This window comes from Astatotilapia calliptera, chromosome 4 (genome assembly GCF_964374335.1).
Source record: "Astatotilapia calliptera chromosome 4, fAstCal68.1, whole genome shotgun sequence".
In the NCBI taxonomy this organism is placed as follows: Eukaryota; Metazoa; Chordata; class Actinopteri; order Cichliformes; family Cichlidae; genus Astatotilapia; species Astatotilapia calliptera.
Window position 1 is genome coordinate 14,658,680 of NC_137425.1, and position 27,730 is coordinate 14,686,409.

Sequence of the window (27,730 nt, forward strand, 5' to 3'; positions counted from 1 at the left end):
AATAATAATCATCACTTAATAAAAGCCCTTGAATTCGACTTATGTAATTAACCTACTCTAATGTAGATTCCTAAGACTGATTTTGGGAGGAATGAGAGAAAGGAGGATGGGCTCATCCAGGCCTGAAGATGATTTAACAATTTGGACATGTGTTACACCCCCTTCCTTCGTCTTACCAAATGTGGTTTGCTCTGTGAATCCCATTCTGTTGTTTCTCTCCCTCTCTGTAAAATTTCACATTGAGAAGTTTGGGAAAAGCTTCAGTCATTCATTACAGTGGTCATAAGCTCAGTTTTATCACTCTGCATAATTCAGCAAGTCAAACTTAACAGTTGCATGTTATTTGTTGTGTGTTGCTGGGCTGTCAACTTTGACAGATAACATTGACAATTTATATTTTTCTTAGTATTTGTGAGGATTAAAGTTGGTAGTAAAGATTTGTGATAAAACTGAGGTTGTTAGATTCAGCCCTGAATATCTAAGAAATATGGTATCTAACCAGATTTTTACTCTGGATGGCATTGCCTTGGCCTCCAGTAACACTGTGAGGAACCTTGGAGTCATTTTTGACCAGGATATGTCTTTCAATGCACATATTAAACAAATATGTAGGACTGCGTTCTTCCATTTGTGCAGTATCTCTAAAACTAGAAATATCCTGTCTCAGAGTGACGCTGAAAAACTAGTTCATGCATTTATTACTTCCAGGCTCGACTACTGTAATTCATTATTATCAGGATGTCCTAAAAACTCCCCAAAAAGCCTTCAGTTAATCCAAAACGCTCCAGCCAGAGTCCTGACAGGGACTAGAAAGAGAGAGCATATTTCTCCTGTTTTGGCTTCCCTTCATTGGCTTCCTGTTAAATCCAGAATTGAATTCAAAATCCTGCTCCTCACATACAAGGTCTTAAATAATCAGGCCCCATCTTATCTTAATGACCTTGTACACTGTAAAAAAATATTCCGTAGAAAAACAGAAAATGTCCTGGTAATTTTCTGCCAGTACATTTTCTGTTTTTTTACGGAGGTTTGACGGACCTTTCTGTAAATGATAAAACGGAAAATTCTGTAGATTTACAGTATACTTTCTGTACTATTTACGGACATTTCCTTCAGCTATAAAACAGAAAATTCCGTTTATTCACAGTATATTTTCTGTATCATTAACTGATATTTTCCGTTAATAGAAAAATTGAAATTTCTGTTTATATTACTATTTCCAAGCACTTCTTTTCACTGTAACTCATTAAATATAGTTCTTTATATCCTTAAACGTACATTTCTATGCAATTACAACCTAGTACACCATGTACTCAAAAATTCATAAATTAAAACTTAAATTAATTTGTGCTTCGTACACAACAACATTGGTACAATTAATGTTAAATATTCTTTTATTCTCCTTAACTCAAACACTATACTAAAATATAATGACAGCATCCATCTTGTCATAAAACTACTAAACAGCTGATACATGAACAAAATAACTCACAAGCTTTCAAATTTGAGCATTTTTATTTCCTTGAAATCAGGTTGCCCTCATGTAAATGTGTTTATTTACATTCATTCAAGTGGCTACCAAGTGTTTTCTTCAAACAGGACACCTGACAAACAAAAAATGTCATATTTAACGACATGTTCACATTTAATAATATCCAGAGTACCTTTGAGTTAGAATCACTGCCTTGTGGTAGTTTTGCCTCAGCCAAATGGTTAAGGTGTGGTTTACATCCATCTCTGTCCACTTATGATACAGTATACACATGTAGTCAGTTATAGCCAAACACCTTTGATTACTGAATTACATTCACTTCATTAATGAAGTGAATGTAATTCACATTTGTGTGAACATTTGTCTGAGATTAACTCTTTGGGCTCTTTACCTTACAATATAACATACTTGAGTCAAAATTTGTTGACTGTTTAAGTGGTGCCACATGAATACAACTGAACAGATCTAAAGAAGATGTTCCTGAACTTTGGGTTTATTCGAACAGGACTGATGGATAACCACAGGACTTTTCCCCATATGATAACTACAACACATAATAAATTAAGACAGATTATTGTCCCAAACTTAAAGATAAAAGTGTATTTACGGGACTTGTTTTGTCAGTGAGGAGCAAAGTATAATTAGAAGTGCTTGTTCTGATGAAAAGTTAAACTGTAAACAGCAGCATAGTGAATAAGGATCTGTGTCCACGAATCCTCAGCAGTAACAACACTTAAACATCATAGTTCAAAATCCTTAATGCACACCTTTTTCTCCACGGTGTTCAAATTCTCTAAGCTGGTTAAGTAGAGGAAAAAGTCTGACATATTTCATGACCATTAAATGTTAGACAAGGCTCTGAAAACGAGGTTACAGTTACAAACAAAAACCTCTGCTTGTGCGCACAGACCCTAAATCACAACAAATAAGACAATAGTAAGACAAATTACTACAAAGTCTTGTTACCGCTCTTCATATAACAGTGTGACAAAGTCCTGAATGCAGCCTGCATGTTAGTACATCAAGGTCCATCTGAGCTTTAAGTAAAATACACACAGCTTTTCCTTGGATTTTAAGAGTTGCTCAGTTCATACAGGAACTGCAGCAGTCGGAGTTAACGTGTCGCTGTGTTGCTCCTCCGTGTCAGCCATTGAGACTAGTCGCAATTTATTCTGAGGAAAAAAAGAGAAACAACAAGACATTTTTAAAAAGTTTGTATTTTTATAATTTGTTTTTACCTAGAGCATAAACAACATAAACAAAAAAAGGATTAGGGCTGTGCGATATGACGATATATATCAGATTACGATATAAAAATGTCTATCGTTTCATATTATACACTATTCTTTGTTTTGTGGTGTTGCAAAATAAACTGTTTACGGCAATATTTTTTTCATGGTTTTGATGGTCACTGTAGTTGCTATATTATTTCTTAAAGTTCTCTCCTTCTCTTATACTTAAAATAACCACACTATGGACGGACAAGTGACTGTTTTTACGCGTACTTTCGTTACCAACAATGAGGATAAAACCATCGTGTGGCTCCGCCGTACGCTTGTTTATTTTCCACATAAACCTTTCACAATAAAGCTCAAGTTTCTGTTGAGACTTTTCAAACTAAATGATATACATTATTCTCAAACATAAAATTTCAGAATATGCATCAAACAAATGACCTCAAATAAAAACATCAAGTAACTATAAATGGCGCTTACAGTCACCACGCAGATGAAGGCACAGAGAATACCAGCATGGCCAGCAAGGATGAGGCAGAACCAGAAGGACCAGTCAAAAGAAATCGGGGACCTTATTGTTAAATGAGGGGCTACCTCTGTAGCATGGACATGGTTTGGTTATGAAAAGTCTGACACGCCCCAGAAAACTGTACTATGCAAATTATGCCACAAACTGGTCCCCACCACCACTCGAACACGACAAACCTCTTTAACCACCTACACAAGAATCACATGAAAGAGTTTCGAGAGAGTTTACGAATGAAAAGCAAAAAAGAGTCGTCAGGTGCTCAAAATAATCCTTAGACTCAAACGTTAGAACAGGCTTTTCCTTGCAGCACGCCGTGTAATAAATACTCAGAAAGAAAATGGCGGCCATTTAAACTCATGTCTAAAAATGTATAGTTTCATGCATCGGTCAAAACACTCGACTCCAGGTACACGACGCCCAACTGAAAACATTTCACATAAGTCGAGTTGCCCGAGAATCACAGAATTTACAGAAAATGCACTATTTTGTGATATATATCGTTATCAGGAGAGATACGTCTTATATTGGGATATGAGATTTTGGTCATATCACGCAGCCCTACAAAGTATTATAATTCACGTAGAGTTGCATACACATAACACCATTCTGTTGCAGCAAAAGCAGTTTATAATTAAAGTAACATACATACCTTGAAAAACTAAATCAACCACAACATTAAACTCACCTTGTGTTTGTAGAGAAGGTGATCAGGGTTTTTCTTCATTTCCTGAGACCAGCTGCTCTGGATCATCACCAGCTTGTATCTTCATCTTTTTTTTCACTCGGGGAAGTCTTTCCTTTTCTTGGCCATTGCTCTGCACTGGAAAACCAAAGTGTGTGATCAAAGGTGAAATAAGGGATATTTTTCCACTGCAGGACTTAAAGTGCTTCAAGTAGTGATAGCTGTTGATCCATTTCTCAAATAATCTGTAAGGATTTGGATTTTTAAGAAAGATACAAATATCTCTGCTTATATTTGGCTAAAAGCTTGATGTAGACAAGGCATATAGAGCCCCTGCACACCAGCACTGCGCTTACATTATAGTTCAACCTTTGGAATACAAGCGCGCTGACCCACACAGGTATGCACACGGGTGTTCACTGCTCGTAGACCCAAATTACACCTTTCTTGGCTGCTACTTCGAAGCACATCTGTCCTGCGTGCTGCACAACAACATTGAATATTTAGTATTTACTGCTGTTTACACTTAGCTAGATTAATGCGATGGTGTTGTGTTTAGTATGTTGCTTTGTTTTTTTTCTGCTTGTTTTCTATTCTTCTCTCAACAGGTGATCCAGGAGATTTTTTTCCCCTTTCTCACTGTCCCTCTCCCCTTCTGTTTTTCCTTTCCTTCCTCTTTCTTTCTCCCTTTCCTATCCCTCACTCATGTCTGTCCCGTCTGTAACATCTGAAAATAAAATATAATAAATAATAAAAACAAAGATCGACCAAATGGACCAATACGGCAATGCCACGATGATCCATTTGGCAAAGTAAATCCATTGGGTATCCTTGTTGGTCTTCAGACAACAATTCTGATGGCTAAAGAACCAAATGGGACAAGCAAAAAAAACAAACAAACAAACAAAAAAAACATTATAGTTCAATCAAGAAATAGTTATTATTGATTTATTATTGAATTTTTTTAGTAATAATTTTTAGTATTTAATCACATTAGCACAGTGGGGTGACAAAAATATTCCACATACAAGAAATGCTGCTCAGCATTTCATAAATTACATTTTCAACAAATGTTGGAGTAAAAACACAGTTACAGGGAAAATGTGTCTGTCTGTAAATATTAACTAAACATTTCTATGTGCTACAAAATAGACATACTGTAATTGTAAATGTGCTGAGGTGAAACTATACTTTCAATAATTTTACCACTACAGTCTGTTAACCACCGAAATAATCTATGCTGGTCAGCTAGCTAAAAGTCTTTACTTTAGCAGCCCAAATCAGAGGCTAACATTAGCATTTGTTAGCGTCAGCCAGGAAGGTCTGAGGCTTAAACTAGGGTTAGTGTAACTTTGCCTGAAACCCTTTAAGTGTACAGTAGAGCCAACTGTAAAACACAGGTATTGATACAGTACTTATTAGAGTCCTAGAATAATTTCTAGAACCATGAAGTTCTCACTTTCCCAGTTATCCACATCGCTGACTTTCGCTAATTAGCTAGTTAGCAGTCACAGCTGTGTAATACCCAGAGAGACACAGACAGCTAACTATAATATTTATGAAAACTGGTTCAGCCACTGAAGGGCAAAACTGGTGGTATCACAGTAAAAATTATTTTAACATTAACTAAAATAAAGCTTAAGTCATGTTAAACCTAAATAACAATTATTTTAAAAAATGAGTCAGCAAAATATTCCTGACTTGTCTGGAGACAGCCGAAACCAGTTAACAAATAAATTAACAATTCTTTCTAAATAAAAACACGGAGTCTTTTGAAAAACATTATTTTAATAAAACGAAACATGAGTTTTAATACTTACCACAGAAATTTGAAGGCAGTTTCTCCAACTTCAGAATCCAAAATCCAGATGAAGCCTGAAAGAAGCCTAATGGCTGCTCTTGCGCTTACTTTTCCCTCCTTTTCAGGTTCTTTTTCCAACAATGCATTGCAGTAGTTGAGAAATACAGAAAAATACCTGTAAATGACTAATACGGAAAATTCCTTCACGTTTATACAGTAGATTGTACTGTATTTTTACGGATTTTTTTTACAGTGTAGTACCATATTAGAGCACTATTAGAGCACTTTGCTCTCCCACTGCAAGCTTACTTGTTGTTCCTAGAGTATTTAAAGTAGAATGGGAGGGAGAGCCTTCAGTTTTCAGGCCCCTCTTGTGTGGAACCAGCTTCCAGTTTGGATTCGGGAGACAGACACTATCTCTATTTACTCATAGAGGGTCATAAGATCGTTGGGTTTTTCTCTGTATGTATTGTTGTAGGGTCTACCTGTCACGGTTCTGGGTCAGTTTTGACCCAGTATTTTGAGATTTCATGTTTTGGTTTGATTTTGTATTTTTGGTTATTTTCTTGATCTATTGTATGATGATGATTATAATGATGATGATGATTATTTAGTATGTTCCAGCTTATTCTGGTTTAGGTTTAGTTCTGCCCGTGTAAAGTCCGTGTTTCTCAATCTGCGTCCTTTTGTTGTTTCCTGTTTTATTTTGAAGGTTTGTGTCTTAAGTCAGTGTGTCCAGCTTCGCTCCCCCTATCTCTCCCAGCTGTGTCTCCCTCCTGTTTTCCATTCCCTGATTACTTCCCTGTGTATATTAGCCCTGTGTTTGCCCTTGCTCAGTGTCACGTCATACCCTCAGATTATGCCTGTGTGTTTTTGTTCTCAGTGTTCACGTCATGTTTTGTTTTCGTGCCAGCAATAAAGCTGAGGTTTTGAGTTGCATTCTGTTTTCCGAGTCCTGCATTTGGATCCTCATCTCCGCCTGCCCGCACACAGAGCCCTGACACTACCTTACAATACCAAGAGCCCTGAGGCAACTGTTGTCGTGATTTGGGGCTCTACAAATGAAATTGAATTGAACTGAATTGGACTGACTGGAATAGTAAGAATTAAGAATTTTTTACAAAGTGTTCACCCAACATTGTCTCACACCTTTGTTATTCGTACATAGCCAACATGTGGCAGCATATAATAAAAACTATGGTGATATTTTTAATCTAAGTACCTTAATTTAGTTAGGCAACTTTGCCTAACGTTAGTGGCTCCATAATATAGATATTTTTCTGTTTGCCCGAGAAGTGAAAGATCCCTGCTTTGATCCTGATTAGCTGCACAAATTACTAACATATGAAGCTGTCTGTTGTTATGAGCTCTTCTGAAAAAGGGAACCGCTGAAAGTGTTTTTTCTTCTTTTTTTAATGTTTTGACTTCCTGTGTACTTTAAGTATACATAAAACTGTGTTTTTGTCTTGTTTTAACCTATAATATTTGAAAACTTTAATCCCTTTGATTTATTTTAAACAACAACAAAAACCCACTTTCTCCGAGGCAGGTTGTTACCTGTCTGCCAGCCACTCCCATCTACGCTGAGCAAACATATCTCTACTTCCTGCTTTTCTCAGTTCTGCTTTTCCCTGCGCTCACTTTACTCATGTTGGATTTACATTTCTATTTTATGTATAGATGCAGTTGCAATTGTGCAGTCTGAGCCACACAGTTCCAGTTTGTGGACTTTGCTTTTTGCTCGATTTCTTTCTTCCCGCCTGTTTCCTGTTTGTGTCTCACTGCTTACTTCACATCTCCCTCAGCAGCCTTTTCCAGCATTACTTTCAACAAAATGTGAGTTTGAACTTTTAATCTGAATTTAATATCAGTGTCTCTGATTGCATTAATGGAGACGTTTGTCACAATATCTAATCTTTAAAGCAGTATTGTCTGGTTAAATATTGCATTTTATCTTACAGTTTCATTTCTTGGTCATGGATGATTTCGTAAGAACCAAACTGGCTGAATGGGGGCTAAGTGAGTGGGTGGAGAAATTTAAAGGTAAAGTATTAACGTGAATCTGTGATGGGTACAGATATTGATCCTGATTAGATCTGTAAACTGTAAAACAGCTCAGATCTGTGCCCATAGCTTTTTCATTTATTTAGTATTCCTGAAACAAGTTAAGAATAATCTTGATCTCTGCAACTTTATTTTTAATTACAGATCAAGAAATTGACGCAGGAATTATTTGTGAGCTTGATGATCGAGAAATTGAGAATTTGATCACAAAAGCTGGACCAAGAATGAGATTCAAGAAGAACCTCAAGCTGTTAAAGGTAATTACATTTTTTTTAAACAATCATTGTTATTTTAGTGTACAGCGCTGAATTTTTGTTAGAATTATCTGGATATTGAAAAATGTGCTGGCAGTAATATTATGCAGTGTAATTTTTGTTAAATGTTTACTAATATGGATTTACAATGTTTTGATTGTACAGGAAAAACAAAACACAAAGTTACAAACTATTTTGTTGCCTTGAGATTTTCTATCTTTATCTATATCTATCTGTATCTATACGAGAAATAAAAAAAATTTGTACATGTTTAAGTCCTCATTATATTTGGCTTTGCACTTTTTATCTGGAGCATGAAAAGGAGCATAAAGAAGCAGCTGATTTGGTTCAGGTAAGAATTATACTGAACTTCAGACATATGAGCCAACTGCCTGAGACAAAGTAAAACTCCTTTCTTTTGCCTTTAAGCATACAGTATTAATTTTAGTGACCTCCCATTAAGGTAAGCAGTGTCTCATCAATTTGGAGAAAAACAGTTAGAGACATGAATGGGTTAGCAATGTGCCCGGGGCATCTGTTTAATACTATGCTTCCTCCTCATCATCACCCAGTCATCTTGTTTCCCCGACTGCTCAGGACAATCTGCCAGAGGGAGCTAACCTCTGGGAAGCTACCTTTAGCTGCACGGGCTAAAGAGGCCTGGATAGCTATGGGATTTTTAAGGGTGTGAAGCAGAGTCTACAATTCTGTGATCCTGGCCTCCAGAGCTGCCGATAGGCTACATTTTTTGCAAGTATCATTATTGCTGAAGGAGGCTGAGGAGTAACTAAACATCTGACACAATGAGCAGGAAAGTGCAGGAGGGACAGGTGAAAAGGCCATGCTGCTAATGAGTTGGCTATGGCCAAGCTAAGCTAGTGAACCACTGAAGACACAGTGAGTGAATACACAGAGTGAATACACAGAGTGTGTGAAGATTACACCTTGAAATAAGTTCTAAGTTTTTAATTAAATTGGCTACGCAGATAAGCTACATAAAAGCATCACTGTGTGTTGGAACAAGAAGTGATAGTTTACCGCAGAGAGCGAACACCAGCGACCCACTGGTGTTTGACAGCATCTCACTGGCAGTAGTTATTTGTAGAGTAATTTTATTAATTCTTAACTAATATAATTTGAGTTGTTTTGATTGTGGCAGGAAGAACAAAACTCAAATCAGGAAACAGTCATTTCTTTTCAAGTCAGTTTAAAACTGTTTTTTCCTTCAGATTGAATGTCCATACGACAAATACAATTTTAATACATGTTTAAGAGGTTAATATTAAACACTGCTTTGCACTTTTTATCTGCAGTCTGAACAGGAGCATGAAGAAGCAGCTGATGTGGTTCAGGTAAGGGTTATACTGAATTTCAGACATATGAGCCAACTGCCTGAGACAAAGTAAAGCTCCATTGGGACTGGGACTTAATTATATAAAACAACTGTCTCGTCGGATCACTGATATTTAGTAAGAAAAAGGTTATTGTAATTTATTTTTCATCAGTCTGCTGGTTAATAAAAAATAACTGCATTTAAGTTTGTTGATTGTAAAACTTATATGTTAGTGTCCTTTAAATGCTGTTAAAGAACAATACCAATGCAAATAGTAATAATTTCCTGTATAACTCATATTCATCCTCAGGTCTTGCCATCCACAAGTGATACAGGTGAGACACATGCATCGTATTTATTGCATCTCATATTATTCTGTTTTAAAGGCACAAATATTTTTTGCAATCTACATAACTTTACTAAGAATAGATTTACTGAGAGAAACACGTTTTTCTTTTCTTATTTTTTGTTGTTGTTTTTATCCAATCAGGAAAGAGAAAATCAGACCTTCAAAGTGACAGGTTGCAGTCACCAGCTAAGCGACAACGTCTGTCTATGCCAGGATTTGAAGGTATTTACGTTTCTTACTAAACAGTGTCACAGTTTAAGGGTTAAACCTTTGTGCAGCACAATTTGTCCAACATCTTTGATGCTAGAACTTAGGGGTGGGTTTTTATAATCGATTCATCGATTAAAATCAATTCTGGCTTGGATAACGTAAATCTCACAAACTTTCAACAACCACCAAACAGTTAAGACAGTAAATGAGAGCAGGTACAGGGATTCTGCACAAAGACTTAAACACACAGCGCAACCCGCAGATCAGAATCAGTTAGATGTCGCCTTTCTCACAGTCGGGGCTGAAAGCTGACAGCTCGCTGATTCTGATCTGTCGGCGGGTCCGCGCTTTGTGTTCACGCCCTTTTTGCGCTGATCATAAAGCTGTTAGTTTGATGTCTCTCCAAACAATATTGACCGAACCAGCAGCAAAAGAAGATCCAAACGCTTCACATAAACATCGTCATGAATTCACTCTGACTTTTACTGTTTTGCTTCCACCATGATGCACAGCTCTCTCTCTCTCTCTCTCTGTACTTCATTATTCGCTTGCTTGTTAGGCACAAGTCTACCGTTGTTTACAGCGCTGTCGGCCTACGTTTTTTTTTTGTTTTATATACTTCCGAAAAGAAAACCTAATTTCTGCTGTTCAATACTGAACAAATGTAAACTTTTTCAGAGGTAATGTTCATGTGCTGATTAATGGTTTTCTTTGGTTTTTATGTACTGCAGAATATTTTTATAAAATCTAGGCCAGGAAAATCACCTTCATGTTTTTCTGTGTTTTATCTTCAGCTACTTTGACACAAAGGCATCTGCTGTGGCGCTCACACCTTTGATAAAGTCTTGCGAGTGTCAGCTTCCTTTTTATAGATGCAAAAATATGTAAATGTAATGATCTGAATTATAATATTTCTGACTGTCAAAATTTCCCAGATTCAAATCGAATTGAATCGAATCGAATTAAATCGAATCGTGGATCGAATCGATTCGGGACCTTGTGAATCGGAATTGAATCGATTCTAGAAATCAGTGACGATACCCAGCCCTACTAGAAATTACTTTTTCTTTGGGCTTTTGTCAAAATGTAACTTTCACATGATGCATGGTATATTAGGGTTAATTGGTAAGTGGTCACATTATGGTCCTGATATACTCTAATTCACACAGGTTTGCTTTGTTTGTTTTTTTAACATGAGATTTTACATTTTCTGTTTATTCTAGTCTATAATTCCTTATAAATACTTCTTTACTTTTATGTCCACAGAATCAATCATACTGTCTGATGTGAAAAGCATCATGACATTTGTACATGCCAGACTAAATGACCAAGACAAACTCAGTGCTTTCTTGAAGTGAGTATTATGTTTTTTTAATATTTTGTAATGTATGGGCCTGGTTCCACTCCTGATCACGTGACAGTTTCACAAACAAATCACAGAGAGTTTGTTTTTAAAGAAAGCAAAAATGCAGAAAATATTTGTAAAACATCCTCAGAAGCTGCTAGTTATGTGTAATTGAGTCACACGGAGAAGATGGTCCCTTTTCAAGAGTCTTGACTCACACAAAAATGAGCAGTATATTCACATGAACGCAACAATTAAAATAATTCAGTCCAAACACACTTCATGGAAGTCACACTGGTTACACCAAGAAACAGTCACAGGAATGAGTAACTACATTGATGAGGATTTAGAATCAGTACTAATTGCACGTCTTTGGACTGTTGGAGAAAGACAGAGTACCGGGAGAGAACCGAGGCAAACATGGAGATAAACTCAAAATAAAAAGTTCCCAAGCCAGATGTTGGTGTGAGACAACAGTGCTAAACATCATGCCACCGTGCTGCCTGAACATGAATCCTTTTGGTTCTTTCCTTTCTTGTGTCAGATTGTATGACACAGACTGCTGACATACAGCAGTACAATTATAGATGCTGAAATAATTCAGTAGTAAAATAAAACAACATATAATAAACAATTTGTGGAACCAGTGTATAAAACTAGTAATGATTCATTGAAAAATCACTACCATGATTATAACTCTCTTTTAAACGCTCACTTTTAAAGCATGTTTAAAAATGTTTTCATGACTGAATCGTTTAACCCATATTTAAAATCTTGTTCAACAGGAAAAAGATCAGTGATTTGTAGGGATGGGTATCGAAAACCGGTTCTTGTTGAGAACCGGTTCCCACTGTTTCAATTCCTTGGAATCGTTTGCCACTTTTAAAAACGATTCCCTTATCGATTCCAGTCGCCCCGAATGACGTCATCACGTTGAGTAGCGTCTTTTACCCAGTAGGAAACACGGCGCCTGAGCGGCACAAACGCTCAAAAGTTTGGTTACACTTTATGAGAAAGGATGACAACAGGGCAACGTGCAATACTTGCAAAGTAGAGATTTCATCAAAGGGAGGAAACACTACGAATATGCAAAAGCATTTGCTCAAAAAACACGCGATTGCTTTCAACGAATGTCGTGTTTTTGATCCGCTCCGGACTAGCGAAGCTCAACCCAGCAGCAGCGGTAGCGTTTCCACGTCCTCTCCCGTTAATACTGCAGGTAACTAATCAATTAGCATTGCATATTATGTTAGCGCGATTTACCTTATTACAAAACCTGCTATTACTGTGCGTTGCATTTAGATAACCATGATGAGAGAGACAGAGTCTGGCTGGCTCAGATGCTGGCAGTTCTCGCTGCAGTCTACCGGTAGCGTCTCCTTTCAGGCCAGGATAGACGAATGTCAACCAGCAGTGTCTAAGTTTGTGGTCAAAGGCTTGCACCCATTTGCCACAGCAGATGCCCCCGATTTCACTTTGGTAAGTGAATGTGTTTAATTGTAGGCAGGGACATTACTGGATATTCTTGTGTAATTGCTACAGAATAATTTATGTTAAACTTTGTTATTGCTACAGGAGAATATTTATTTTATTATTTTACATATACATTTTTTTCCTGGGGACCCTGTGACACCCCATTGAAAAGCCATAGGCTGGATCTCTTAAGATCTCACTGTTGGGTTTGTAAGGCCATGTTACTCCTAAATTTCTATCTTGTTCAAAGAGAAGATATAAAACAAAGTTCTAAGCTAATCGACTTTAGTGTTCTCCTTTTTAAAAAAAAAAGAATCGATAAGAGAATCGATAAGGAATCGAATCGTTAAACAGAATCGAAAATGGAATCGGAATCGTTAAAATCTTATCAATACCCATCCCTAGTGATTTGGAGACAGACAAGAGGGAGCTGGTTGGCGTCTTTGGTAAAACTGGGGCTGGAAAGAGCTCTTTGATAAATGCCATCATCAAAGAGAAGAATCTTTTACCCTCAGGAAGCATCAATGCCTGCACCTCAGTCATGATCAAAGTGGAAGCTAATACACGTAGCACAAAGTATGAGGCAGAAATTGAGTTCATCACAAAGGAGGTAAAATGAGTTCTGAAAGTCTGATTTTTACTTAAACCTATAACATGTGTTAGAGTCCAGTTCTTGCGGTTTAAGGTTGGGTACATACCTCAATAAATTGCTTGTCATCTATTTTTGTAGGAGTGGAACGATGAGTTGTGGTCATTTCAGCATCAGCTTCTTGGCAATAATAAAAATCAGGAAAAGGAAGACGATGATTATTATGATGCTGTTGAAAAGCTGACAGCACTGTATGGAGAAGACTGGAAAAGGTCCTTTGAAAACCTCATGGAGAACAAATATTTCAAAGAAATTCCAGAATTTCTCCAATCCAGGCGAAAGATTTTGACATGTGAATCAGTAAGACAAACTCATATTACTACTATAACAGACAGCCATGATAGACTACACACTGGGGATGCTGGGAAATGCACACAGGTGAAACTAGGACAACCTGGACACAAAAGGAAACTGACCAAATTATCAGATTATGCTGAGATCCCATAACTACCTGCTCTAATTAAATGGGTTACCAACTGCTAGTAATACAGAAGGAGCAGAAGAAATTACATAATAGTCATGCTGTGAGTGAGACGACGTAGCACGTAATAACATCATATTACTACTATAACAGACAGCCATGATAGATTACCCAGTGGCAATGCTGGGAAGGGCACACAGGTGAAACTAGCACAACCTAAACACAAAAGGGAACTGAAAAAATTAACAAAAGACTAAGAGCTAGAAACAAAGTTCACTTCTGAAAACAGAATGCTGTGGAGGTAATTAACCCTGAACGGGCCGTCATACAGCGGCCGCAGCGGTGTCCTGTGGGCATCGTGCCTGACAAAAACAAACTTAGCAGTCTCTAAAGTCTTTGGAACAAAGGTGTCAGGCACGCAATGGTGCACCGGACCAGGAACCCGAAGCGAGTGCAAAAGCGGGGTGAGAGAGAGCACCGATGGATCGAAGCAGGGAGGAGGATTTTCAGGCAAGAATTCTCCAGGCACGCGGAGGGGCTGACCAAACACTAGCTCAGCTGGGGAAGCGCCGAGATCCTCCTTAACCGCAGAGCGCAGCCCAAGCAAAACCCACGGGAGGCGGTCAACCCAATTGCCATCCTTTAAGGAGGCGCGAAAGGCAGCCTTCAGTGACCGGTGGAACCGTTCACACATCCCATTAGCCTGCGGGTTGTATGCGGTTGTGCGGTGGACTTTAGCCCCCAGTCCATCAGCCATGGCCGACCAAAGCTCGGAAATGAACTGGGGGCCTCTGTCTGACGTAATGTCCGCGGGTGGGCCGAAACGCGAGACCCAGGTCGACAAAAACGCCTTGGCCACCACTGCTGCGGTAGTGGACGCCAGGGGGACCGCCTCCGGCCACCTGGTGGTCCGGTCAACAACAGTCAAAAGGTGCGTAAAACCTTGTGACTGCGGCAAGGGACCCACCAGATCGACATGCACATGATCGAAACGTTTGCCGGGTATAAAGAACGGCTCCAGGGGCGCCTTGGTGTGTTTATGAACCTTCGCGCGCTGGCAGGGAATGCACGCCGACGCCCATTCCTTAACAGATTTGCGAAGGCCTGGCCAAACAAATTTAGAGCTGACCAGTTTAACAGAGGCCCGGACCCCTGGATGAGAGAGAGCATGTACCGAGTCAAAAACTTGACGACGCCAGGAAGCGGGAACCACAGGGCGAGGGCGGCCGGTGGAAACGTCACAGACGAGGAGGGGACCACCGTCCTGCACGGGTCTGTCCTCCAGTATGAGGCCCGTCTGGGTGGATTTAAGCGCGAGGATGTCAGGGTCACCGCTCTGATCGGCAGCCATGGCGGAGTAGTCTATGCCGAGAAAGACGGGAGAAACCAGCGCACGGGACAAACAGTCAGCCACATGATTGGATTTACCAGCCACGTGCCGAATGTCCGTGGTAAACTCAGAAATGGCTGCCAACTGGCGCTGCTGGCGTGCACTCCATGGATCAGAAACCTTGGACATGGCAAACGTCAAGGGTTTGTGGTCCACGTATGCGGTAAAGTGACGACCCTCGAGAAAAAACCGGAAATGACGAGATGCCAGGTGGAGCGCCAGTAGCTCCCTGTCAAAAACGCTGTAATTGCGTTCGCTGTCACGTAGCGTACGGCTGAAAAAGGCGAGCGGTTGCCAGACACCCGAGATTCGCTGTTCCAGCACCGCACCCACCGCTATGTCCGACGCATCAGTGGTCAACGCAATCGGCGCTGAGGGGGATGGGTGGGCCAGAAGGGCAGCATTAGCTAACGCTGACTTAGCATCAGAAAACGCTTGGATGCTGTCCGGAAACCAGTCAACGGGGTCATTAGCTTTTTTACCCTTTAACGCCCCATAAAGGGGCTTCAGCAGATGTGCCGCTCTGGGGAGAAAACGGTTGTAAAAATTCACCATCCCCAAAAATTCCTGCAGTGCCTTAACAGTCGTGGGACGCGGAAATTCCGAAACAGCTCGGACTTTGTCAGGCAACGGAACCGCGCCCTCGGCGGAAACACGGTGCCCAAGGAAATCGAGAACGGGCAACCCAAACTGGCATTTAGACGGATTAATAATCAGTCCATGCTCCGCCAAACGCTGAAAAACCTGACGCAGATGGAACATGTGCTGCTCCTTCGAGCTGCTGGCCACCAGTATATCATCAAGATATACAAAAACAAAGGGCAGCCCGCGCAAGACCGAGTCCATCAACCGCTGGAAGGTTTGGGCGGCACCTTTCAGGCCAAACGGCATGCGCAGAAACTCGAAAAGGCCGAAAGGTGTAATTACGGCGGTTTTGGGGACATCCTCCGCGCGCACGGGAACCTGGTGATATCCCCGTACCAAATCGATCTTAGAAAAAACCGAGGTCCCCGCAAGATGGGCGGAAAAATCTTGGATGTGGGGAATGGGATAACGATCGTTCTCCGTGACATTATTAAGACGGCGGAAATCCCCACAAGGTCGCCACCGACCATCAGATTTAGGCACCATGTGTAACGGAGAAGCCCAGGCACTGTTCGAACGCTGCACGATGCCCAGACGCTCCATGGTGGCAAATTCTTCCCTAGCGACAGCCAGTTTGGCGGGGTCGAGGCGGCGCGCGCGCGCGAACACCGGGGGCCCTACTGTAGTTATGTAATGCTCTACCCCATGCTTCGTCACCGTGCTCGAGAAAGTGGGGACAGTGAGTGAGGGAAACTCAGAAAGCAAACACTGAAAAACGTCACCCGAATCTACTGAGTTAGCATGCACCACGGGCTGAGCACCCCGAGTCAAACAGGGTAATGAGGAAAAGGACACAGCATCAATTAAACGTCTGTTAGCCACATCAACCAGTAGTCCGTGAGCACAAAGAAAATCAGCGCCTATTATAGGCACAGAGCTAGCAGCAACAACAAAGTTCCACTGAAAGTCACGGTCGTGAAAGCAAACAGTCACCAACCTTTCACCGAAGGTTTTGATGGGAGAGCCATTAGCCGCTGTTAGCAATGGCCCGCAACCCTCAGCTAGCCTGTCCGAGCCAGCCGGGGGAAGAAGGCTCTTCTGTGAGCCGGAGTCCACCAGGAAACGCCTCCCCGAGCGCGAGTCCTCTAAGAAAAGCAGCCTTTCCTTGTTGCCAGCGGTCGCGGCTGCTACAGAGCGCTGACATGCCCGTTTCCCTGGGTCTGGAAACTGCAAGGCGGGAGGCAGCGCCGTGCCTTCGCTCCAAAACGCTGGTGATAAAAACAAAGCCCCTTTCCGCGGTGCCGCCGTGCAGCGATTCCGGCCACAGTGGACGAGTCGGAGGGCCCGTGGAGCATCGGTGAGGGGGAGGGGGAAAACGCTGGTGGGTCCTGAATAACCGTCTGGACGCCGAAAGTCCTGGTAGCCAGGAGGATGCGATCCGCCTCTTCCGCAAGGGAGCGGTAATCCTTCGTGGCCAATAGCGGGGAGTTGGCAAGGCCAGCGCGCACTGGAGCCGGCAGCTGTCGAAGAAAGAGGTGGGTGAAGAGAAATCCTCCGTCCTCCGCGCCCAGCAAGGACAGCATGCTCTCCATGAGCTCGAGGGCGGTGCCGTCGCCCAGGCCCGCGATGGAAAGGAGTTTCTCGGCCCGCTCAGCATCAGAGAGGGAGTAACGCCGCAGCAGCAGCCCCTTGAGGGCGGCATACTTGCCCTGGGCTGGGGGATCCCGGAGGAGAGTCATCACACGGCGGGTTGACAGCGGGTCAAGTGAGGCCACCACATGGTGGTATTTGGTGTCGTCGGCTGAAACTCCACGAAGAGCAAACTGAGCTTCTACGTGCATGAACCATGAAGGAGGATCGTGAAGCCAAAAATCCGGCAATTTAAGCGCCACAGCAAACGCAGCCATCGGCGGAGGTGAAGGTCCGGCGGCCGCCGATGCTTCCAGGCCAGAGCTGGCTTCGTCGTCGAGCCTTAGCATGTTCACTACAGGGGTCACCAATGTGGAGGTAATTAACAACGACAGGAGAGGTCTCAGTGTCTCACTCCAACAACTTTATTAACTGACAGAACTTCACATATAGTCAGTGCCAAAATCTCCACCCCCACACTTCCTTTCAACTTGTGAGTGGAGCCACCTGGTGGTCCGCCACAATGCAGCATAGAGTCAAAAGTCCAAAAAACAAAACACTGAAAACAGATCCACTGATCGAAACAGATCTTACTGAGATCCCACAATGATCTTTAGATGATCACATTTCCAGAAAAAAATCTCTTCTTGTAATAACTGTGGTTAACAAGACCCAAGACTGGTCCAGGTCTGGTTTTGTAGAGCATGATTTTCTTCTTCTTCTTCTTCTTAAATCGCAGTCAGAACCTTTACGTCTTTACACAACAGTGATCAGTTCCCTATTTTAACCTACTCTTACACTTTAAATTGCACCGTAGAAATTCACTGCTGAGCAAATTCAGCAAAGACTGAATCAAAGTGGCCACAAAGTAAATCAGTGTCTGACAGTCAGTTAAAGTGGACAACTGTGCAAAATGCCGACATGAAGTAGTTTCTGCTAATAGTAATACTGGCTGTTGAGAACAAGAGTGTTCATAGCATGATTTAAATAGAGAATAAAAATTAAATAAATCCTAAAAATCTATTTTCATTTTGGATTTGATTGATGTTTTTTTTGGTCCAATATAACACAAGGGGAAGCTTGTACATGACACAATCTGATCATTTAAATCTAAAACTTAACACTAATTACTTAACCTTTTTTATGTCACTGACTTTTTAATGATTTCTATAAAGCACATTCTGTGAGGACTGAAATTAAACTGCACTGCTTTTACTATTTATTGCAGGCTAATGAACTTTCTGCACAATTTGTCAAGTACACAAGAAGTGATTCAAAACAAGGAGAAGGCAATGAAGGAAAAAAGTGGTTTTGGCCGCTAGTGAAGTGTGTGACTGTCAGGGTGCCAAACAATCCTTTTCTCCAGCATGTCACACTTGTGGACCTTCCTGGAAATGGCAATTGCAAGAGCAGGAGCGAAATGTGGAGACAAGTAATTTTTCACATCAACTTCTTGTTGTTTTTCTGGTGTTGTTTTAACATCTTTTGTATTAATTATTTATAATTGACGTGCTATAATTTTTTTCAGATTGTTGGAGATTGTTCTACTGTGTGGATTGTGGCTGAAATTACTCGGGCAGCATCAGAGAAAGAGGCCTGGGAGATTCTAAAAAGTGCACATGGCCTCATTGGAAATGGTGGCGAATGTCAGCAAATTCACTTTATCTGCACCAAGTCTGATCTTCTTGATGATTCTGATGATCTGTAAGTACATTTTGAATGCTGAGCAACTACAAGGTGTTTTCATGTAAGATCAATGCAGGCTAGAGAAAAAATGAAGCACTTGGTTGAGCCTTTGTTGTAATTAATACAGAACATTTGGGTCAAAAGGAGTCTGAGAGGCAGATACAATTTTATAAAGTTTACTGAAGATGGTGGACTGAGTAATACACAGAGAGGGAAGGGAATAGAGGAGAGTGGGAAAGGCAGTGGTAGAGGGACAGCAAGAGAGAAGAGGGTGAGCAATAACAGCAGAGCAGGAGGAGAAAGAGATGAAACTGACATCGTGGCAGCTTTAATGTATGTTGCACATAATCTATGAGATTATAGGAAATCGTGCATATCCTGGTCCTTACAGTCGAGTAATTCAACAATTTTACATTGTAAAGCAAAAGTGCCATTACACTGTCCTTCAGCAACAAAGTTAAAATAGTTGCTGTGACAAAAAAAACCATTTGTATGTGAGCATGTCAGCGTGTGGTGACATCACGATCCAAATAAACATGCTGGCCTATCTCCAAGTGCTTTAGAATAAATGCTACCAGTCTCCCATATTTGCGAGTTTGTTTGGCTTTTTTTAACAGTCAAAATAAATACATTAAATAAATAAAGTCATATCATTATAAACTGGATCCGCAAGGCAGACTTGCACAACTAATATGACATTTAATAGGTTTATTTACAATGAAAGAAATATATAAAATGAACTGGTGAATTAGTGGAGAGCAACACCCTAAGGTGGCAGAGAAGCAGTGCCACAGCCAGTCTTTAAACACAATTTAGGCGATGACCATGAGTTACAGGTGTGCAACAGCCAGGGAAAGCTCAGCTTTGTCAGAAAGGGAGCCTCCCACATTTCCACCTGAAGACCAAAGCTACGTCCACACCTACATGGGTATTTTTGAAAACGCAGCTTTTCCAATGCGTTTGGGCTTTTTGTCCGCACGTAAACTGTGTTTTGTATCACTAATAACTGAGATTTTTTTTTTTAACTCGTGCCAGCGTGGATATTTTTGAAAACTCCGTTTCTGTGTTTAACTCGAATACAGAGATTTCGTCACGCAACGTTTTGACATCATGCTGTACACCAAAATATTGTTTAGATGAAATGAATTTCTACAATGGTGGATTTACACAGTATACTGTTGCTGTTAATCTTACTATCTGCAGTTTTTAGACGCTTACATATACACCCGCAGTTACTGTCCCTCCATTTTGAAAGACAGGAGTCAGAAGAGGTGTCCAAATTCATGGGCTGCATCCTGCTGAGGCCGCATTTCTTGGCCGATTACATCACAGCAACGCAATGAGGGCTGTCCAAATTCGTAGACTCCTACGAATGCGGCCAACGAATGCGTCCCTCATTTCCCCAGATTTGAAGGATGGGTTGGGTGTATCCTTCGTGGCCCACCATATCCCAGAATTCATAGCGCGGCCAAGACAATTCCAGTTTCCAACAATGGCGGCAGTTTATCAAAACATCACATATTTGCAAAAGTGCTCCGACTTTTTCGGATACGTCTGTTACCCAGGAGCTCGATAGCTCGAGAACAGCAAACTCCTGGCACATTGTTTTCAAACCTCCCGCGGTCTTTCGCTAATCAGGTTAAACATGATCTCATCAAATAAAGTCACTTAGATAACTGAAAATGTTATTGTTTGGCTTTTTTCAGTGTTTTATTTGTTTGTGTAAATCATTTTGGCTGAGATTAAAATTATTAGATTATAGTAGATTAAATAAAACTTTATTAATCCCATGGGTGGGTTCTTCCAGGGTTTTTACACAGCTGAATAAACGTCAAACAGAAAACTGATTAAACAGAAGTGTGAGATGATCGAGAATTTATGCCAGTGTCCTGTTATATTTTAGATAGCAAGGAGCAGACGACTGAGTTTATTAAACTCCGAGACAGCTGGTGACGCAAAATTGAAGGCTAGATCGTCCAATTTCACAGTTGCTCACTTCTGGCCTACCCGGCCTCCTGAGGACCCGGCCCATGTAGACTGCGAAGGCCGGGTCCTCAGGAGGATGCAGTCTATGAATTTGGACACCCCTAGAGTGAACTTCGGACGTGGCTTCTACATTAAACAGAAGCCAAATCCCGATGCCAACACGTCGTTGTTTTTGAATAAATTTAATTTTTTTAAATTAAATATTTGTATGCTGTATGCATCTTGTCTATTCCTAAATTGTGAGTCTACACCAGCCATATTTCACAGCGCTGTGACTTATGATTTTGAATCACTCAGACTAATGTAGTAACGCGTTACTTGTAACGCGTTACTGTAATCCGATTACTTTTTTCAAGTAACGAGTAAAGTAAGGGATTACTGTTGCAAAAACAGTAATTAGATTACCGTTACTTTCCCGTAGGAACGCTGCATTACTGCGTTACTAAAACCGTGATTTTTTTTTTTTGCGAGAATGTCTCATGACAGTGACATAAGCGAGTGCGACGTTCGTGACAGATCGACGACGTTCTGTGTGCAGATCAACAATGGATAATATATCGAGTGTGGGAGAGAGTATGAGCGTGCAGCGTTTAAAGCGTGGAAGTACTGACCTTTGAGTTTGATTCCATAAAAAGTGACAAAAACATTAGTGTCCGTTGTGCATGGGAAGAAAAATTCTTTTTACAGCGAAAAAACCCCCTAAACTTCCAAGCAAGCACCAAGTCCGCTACGACATAATGGGAAATTCACAGAGAAACTCGCGGATTCTTCCACTGACCGCTGCGGCACACCTGCACCAGGGGAAACCTCCGCCTACCCTACTCCTGCTTTACAGGTGAAAATAGAGCAACAGGAGCGCTAGTCTTTGACTTTATTTATTTTCTGCTGTGTTTTCTTCCAGTCAGAGAATGTTGCATATAAAATTTAATTAAATTTTTGCTTGATGCATAAAGTTAAATAGTTAAAACGAATAAAACAAGTTTTAAAAAAGGACTTTTCCATTTGATTACATTTTGTATGATGGATTATGCAGAAAAAGTAGAATTGGGCTGAGAGATCTATCGCTTTATCACCTCTTCAGGTTGTAAATTGTGTTTATAAAAAGTAACTAAGTAATTAATTACTTTAGAAAATAAGTAATCAGTAAAGTAATGGGATTACTTTTTGGGGGAAGTAATCAGTAATTAGTTACTGATTACTTTTTTCAAGTAACTTGACCAACACTGATTGTCAGTTTCGTTCTTATTTGAATAAACCAGTGAGGCAAAATCCAAAATACTGTCTTTAGTTATTAACATTATTCAAATAATGAAAGCGTTTGAAAATGGCACTTGAAAAGTAACACAAAAGTAGTTGCCTTTTCAGAAAAACCAAAACTTTTCAGAAGTACTTAAGGTTTTGTGTTTACCTGTTCACTCCCAAGAAGGTTAGGATTTGGCATGTTCTTGACAGCGTTTTACTTTGTGTTTGCGTTTACATGTGAACAGAGATATATTTTTTAAACTGCACATGTGGATTGGGTTTTTTTTAAACGAAGACAAAAAATCTCAGTTTTCAAAAATACCCGTGGACATGTGGACATAACTCAAGAGTAAATCAAAACCACCCAGCCTGCCCCAAATTAATGATGGTGATAATAATAGTGATGATGATAACAGTACATATATGCAAATTTCATGTAGTTCATCAGCTGATATCCATGATCGAATAGTTAAAAGAAACATTCAAGTCAAGGATGGAGTAAAGAAAGCATTCAACAAGCGAACCAAGATTAAGGTGAGTTTTATAGGCTTACAGAAAATAATACAGACTCTCCACAGTTGTAAGGATGCTTTAAAATTAAATCATTTTCCCCCCAGAAACACTTCACTGATGACAGTTTCAAAGTGTTCACAGTGAGCTCCAGAGAGTTCCTAAAAGGGAAGCATCTAAGTCCAAAAGAAACTGGTAGGTGAAGTCTTGATGCACATGTTGTTTTAGTTTGCTCTGACTGAAAGAAAAAAACGTTTAGTTTGAATTAAAATATGTAATGTCAAACTGTGGCACTGAAATTTCTTCTTAACAGAAATAACCAAACTTCAGAGATTTTTGCAAGAGCTCAATGACTGTCACTCTGAGATAGTAAACTATGTGAGTGGAGCTTATGGGATTCTTGCTTTGATTCAAGGAGCCAACTCCGGAGGAGTGGTAAGTTCAAGTAAAAGATACACAACAACATTCTCTTACATGTTGGGATTTATCAAATGTCTTTGTGTTTCTTATTGTGTTTTTTTATGTATTAATTTATAGGTTATTAAGTGATCAATTGATTGTATTTTTGCCGTTCTGTTTTACTTATAGTAGAGTGACTTAAAGCCAAGTGGAGTTTATAGAGAAGAAATAATAATAAGTATTTTGTTTATGGTTTTATTCCTTCAAATATTTTTCAGGATGATAAAAAAGGTGAGGTGTGTTCAGAACTTGAGAGACACATGATCCTTCAACTAGCAAATATCAACAAAGAAATGGAAGAGACCATTACGGCCTTTGAAAAATGTCTTAATGATGGCGTTGAGAAATCCAAATGTTCATACGGAGAAAAACTCAAGAACTTCTTGTATCACGTATGTATTTTAAATCTAGGTGTAACAAAACAACAGGTTTTACAGGAGTATGTATTTAAATAATTCCGTTTTCTTTTTTGTTTTAGGGAAAGAAGGGTGGTGGTTTTCACAAGGTACTGAAGTGTGTCGTTGAGAATGGTGGCATCTACAAACCAAAGAACAAGACCCTAATTAACCTTAACATGATGTTGGCTTCATGCCTGACTGACAGCATTGATGAAGAGTTCAGAAAGACCTTCCCGTAAGAAAAGACAAGTTCTAAACAGTCACATAATATTATTCAAGATATGTAATTTATAACATATCACAATTTTCAAATATAAACTTGCCAACTCTGCCATTAATAACCACAATGTTTACATGTTTTAGAAATGACTCAGAATGTGGAGCATTCAATGGAGTCATCAAGACTTTTTCTCTTAACACTGATTCTCTGATTGAAAAGTACAAAAATACTGAACTGCAGCTCAGATTTCTCAAGACAGAGGTAAGAGATGAAACTTTCCTATACATCAATTCAAACAGTAAAGTACAGTAAAAGGAAAAAATGAAAAATTAGTTTTATAGCTTGATGTAATTTAAAACGACGTTCATCTGTATTTCATGTTTTGTGTCTAAGGAAGAAAAAATTAAGGCAAAACTGAACAGAATGATCCGGGAACAGAAGAAAAAAGTCTACAGCAGTCTGACAGAGACAATTGTGAACATTATGGAAGAAGGCTACAAGAGTAAGAGATAATATTATTCACAACTTGGCACTAAAACACATATTTATATTTATCATTATTCAGCAAGAGAAATCTGATTGGAGTTTTCTGTCTTATTGTAGAGGCTGCAGAATTTAGTGGAAAAGACACGCTGTACAACATGAGGGAGACTATTAAGAACCATGTGCACTCAAAAAAGGACATGTTTGAGCAGGCAAAAAATACCATGTTGGAGAAGTTACGCAGTTTAAGGGTTTGTCCTGTTTTATGAAGAAATATTATGACCGTATTTTGTTATAGCTCACCTGAAGGCTTTTTCTGTGTTTAACTGGAATAGACTTATACAAAAATTTATGTTTCCATTTATGTTTTAAATGAAGTCTGAGAAATTTCTAAATGTAATTTAATATGACTTTAATACAATATTTGATCTGTGATAAGTGAATACATTTTTTTTTTAAATTAGAGAGACATCCTTGAGATTCTGGAGACTACTATGAAGGAATCCTTTGAACTTTCATTCAAGACTGATGGGAGCTCACTCCCAGGTAAACAGGACAGTTTGCTGTAATTACATCGGTTCCAAGTGCTTGATAATGCTTCCATCCTTTTCTCTTTATCTTTGCAATCTTGCACCTGATAACTTCGTCTGTGTAACTATTTATCTGTTTTTCAAATTAACTTATAAATTACTGATTCATAAAAATTCAAATTTGTTTTTCAGATGTTTCAACAGAGCTTGATATGGTGAAGAAACGTTATGATGAACTTCCAGGCACTCCAGATGATGAAGTGTCTCTTACTGGGTAACTCCTAATATGTTATCAATGGTATTACATTAAATATTAAAAATTTTACAAAAAATAAATAATTTTTGCTCTTAACAATGTTAACAATTATTTTAAGCCAAAGTATGATGATCAGCTGAGAGGCTGCAATGAGTCCATTTTAGGGGAATCTGCAATTCAACATTTAAACTAATTATAGCCATTAGTATTCTTTAGTGTGAGGAGTTTTACAAGCAATATTACGATTTTTAAAATGTAGAAATTATATTATGTTCATTGGTTATTGTTTATTGTCAAACCTTTGCTCTCTTTTTTTAATGTTTCAGAGTTGCTGACCAGGTAGTAACTGCAGAAGCCTGGACACAAACAGGTCTTACCAGAGGAAGTGCTGTTTAAAACAAAGAAAACATCTGATTTGGTCTCAGTCCTTTTCAGTTGTTTTTATTTGGTCTTTGGTGACATTTGACTTTGATTTTGTGAATGTCATAAGTGATTCTGGATTTTTATTTCTGTAAGACATCTGTCTCTTTTAATGTTTTAAATCTTGAGGCTAGCAGAGAAGTTGGAGGAAAAACTGAAAGAGATTCACATCACTCTACATACATTGTTTTGATCTACTTTAATGCTTTTATTTCATGAGTTTGGTTATGGTTCATTCAGATGACAATGACAATTATATAGTACATTTCAGTACATGTAAAATCAGTCTACTTATCACAGAAGGTAAAAACATGGCAACACTTTATAATACAGCCCACAACTAACGCGTAATTCCCCTGTAATTAAAAGGAACATCAATGTATTTTATCTAAAATTACAATTAAAACTGTGATTGTATTTACCTACAAATATTTAAAGGTAACAAGTCATCCAGACCATTGATTTAAGATTTTTATTATGAGATAATAGTTTTTCATCTCAACCTTTCACACACAAATATGTGTTTTTGACAGGTTTTCATACATTAGAGCCACAGCAGAGGGTGCGTTTTCTTAAAAACAATATCTGAATTAGGATAAGATGGATTTGTGTATGAAAAACACAACTAGTCATAAATTTATTTGTAAAACTTAAAGTTTCTGGGTTTTTTTTCCAAGGACACATTCACACTTCTTGTCATGCTCTTTTAATTGTTGCTTTCTTGTTCCCTACAATCTTTCTGACCTGTCATCTATGTTTATTCTTCACAAAAAATATTATTATATGAACATTGTTTTGGTAGTAGTATCAGTGGACTCTGTTGTGATATTTTGACAACATAGTGTGCTGTTGACAGAATTTGAGTTTGTCTAAGGTGCACCTCTGTCACACCTAACAGCCATTGTTGTTGTTGCAGGTCTTTCCAAGTATCCTGTGCCATTTGAGTCCCCACAAAAGAACTGAGTGTATTTTGTATGAAAATATATTATCACATTATTTCTAAAAGCGTGTCTTACAATCTGAATCCCCAATTTACCTTAGAAATCAATTATACTTTTGTTTGGGTTTTTAATGCAATGCAATATCCTGAAATGCCATGTCCAGTCATTTTTGTTCAAGTTCAGTTTTTAAAATATAAGTAATAAAAATTAAAAACAGTTGTACACCCTTACTCATAATATTATAACCAGATGTTATTTTAATTCTGTGAATACATTTTCAATGCTTAAAGTCTTTGATATAAGTCCCTGAATTGGCTGTAACCCCCATTACTCTTACTCTTAGGGGCATTGTTTTTTTGTTGTTGTTATTTTTGTTTGTTTTCTTTTATTTTATTTTTTTAAAGGAAAATCATCTTTTTTTAAAGAACCAGAATAAATATCAGTCTTTCATCAACATTTTCTTCCATTTTTCTGAATGATTCACAGATGTGTTGAAGGCAAGGCAAGTTTATTTGTATAGCACAATTCAACAACAAGGCGATTCAAAGTGCTTTACAGAGACATTAGAAACAAAAACAAATAAAAAGCATGATTTAAAATTGATTAAAACAAGCAAACAAACAAACTAATTAACAAACAAACAAAACAGTATATAAAATCAAAACAGATAAAATCAGAACAGTAGATAAAATCAGTAGTTAAATGCAAGTTTTGAAATTTAAGCTTAAAAGTGTGGATTTGGTGCTTTATTCAAATGCAGCTGAGAATAGGTGAGTCTTCAACCTGGATTTAAATAAACTGAGTGTTTCAGCTGATCTGAGGCTTTCTGGGAGTTTGTTCCAGATATAAGGAGCATAAAAGCTGAATGCAGCTTCTCCGTGTCTGGTTCTGACTCTGGGAACTGATAAAAGACCGGATCCAGATGACCTGAGGGATCTGGAAGGTTCATACTGGGTCAGGAGGTCACTGATGTATTTTGGTCCTAAACCATTCAGAGCTTTATAGACCAGCATCAGAACTTTAAAGTCTATCCTCTGACGGACAGGCAGCCAGTGTAAAGACCTCAGAGCTGGACTGATGTGGTCCACTTTTTTGGTCTTAGTGAGGACTCGAGTAGCAGAGTTCTGAATGAGCTGTAGTTGTCTGACTGATTTTTTA

The 27,730-nt window shown here is 39.2% G+C and overlaps 1 protein-coding gene and 1 long non-coding RNA gene across 2 annotated transcripts; one reads left to right on the forward strand and one right to left on the reverse strand.

The window, feature by feature from the left end:
* Positions 1–1,496: 1,496 nt before the first annotated feature.
* LOC113023096 (uncharacterized) lies at positions 1,497–5,916 on the reverse strand. Its single transcript, XR_013908516.1, has 3 exons — positions 5,759–5,916; positions 3,942–4,076; positions 1,497–2,664 (listed from the first exon to the last, which is right to left on the reverse strand). It is a non-coding gene; the product is annotated as an uncharacterized LOC113023096 (long non-coding RNA).
* A 1,788-nt stretch (positions 5,917–7,704) lies between these two features.
* LOC113020764 (nuclear GTPase SLIP-GC-like) lies at positions 7,705–27,026 on the forward strand. The gene is made up of 21 exons (XM_080300310.1): positions 7,705–7,782; positions 7,948–8,060; positions 9,701–9,725; positions 9,881–9,961; positions 11,216–11,303; positions 12,080–12,097; positions 13,173–13,377; positions 13,498–13,716; positions 18,670–18,873; positions 18,970–19,145; positions 22,796–22,889; positions 22,973–23,060; positions 23,179–23,300; positions 23,543–23,716; positions 23,803–23,957; positions 24,086–24,203; positions 24,336–24,444; positions 24,546–24,676; positions 24,890–24,971; positions 25,148–25,229; positions 25,538–27,026. Exons 1-21 carry the CDS (start codon positions 7,716–7,718, stop codon positions 25,605–25,607), a joined length of 2,421 nt encoding a protein of 806 aa, XP_080156436.1. The 5' UTR covers positions 7,705–7,715; the 3' UTR covers positions 25,608–27,026.
* Positions 27,027–27,730: the final 704 nt, after the last annotated feature.

Bases quoted from the DNA above. Each gene is read 5' to 3' on its own strand.
- LOC113020764 (XM_080300310.1), top strand. From the start codon at position 7,716: ATGGATGATTTCGTAAGAACCAAACTGGCTGAATGGGGGCTAAGTGAG. The intron at 7,783-7,947 runs GTAAAGTATTAA...TTTTAATTACAG, and splicing joins GTGGGTGGAGAAATTTAAAG to ATCAAGAAATTGACGCAGGA. The intron at 8,061-9,700 runs GTAATTACATTT...ATTCATCCTCAG, and splicing joins AGAACCTCAAGCTGTTAAAG to GTCTTGCCATCCACAAGTGA.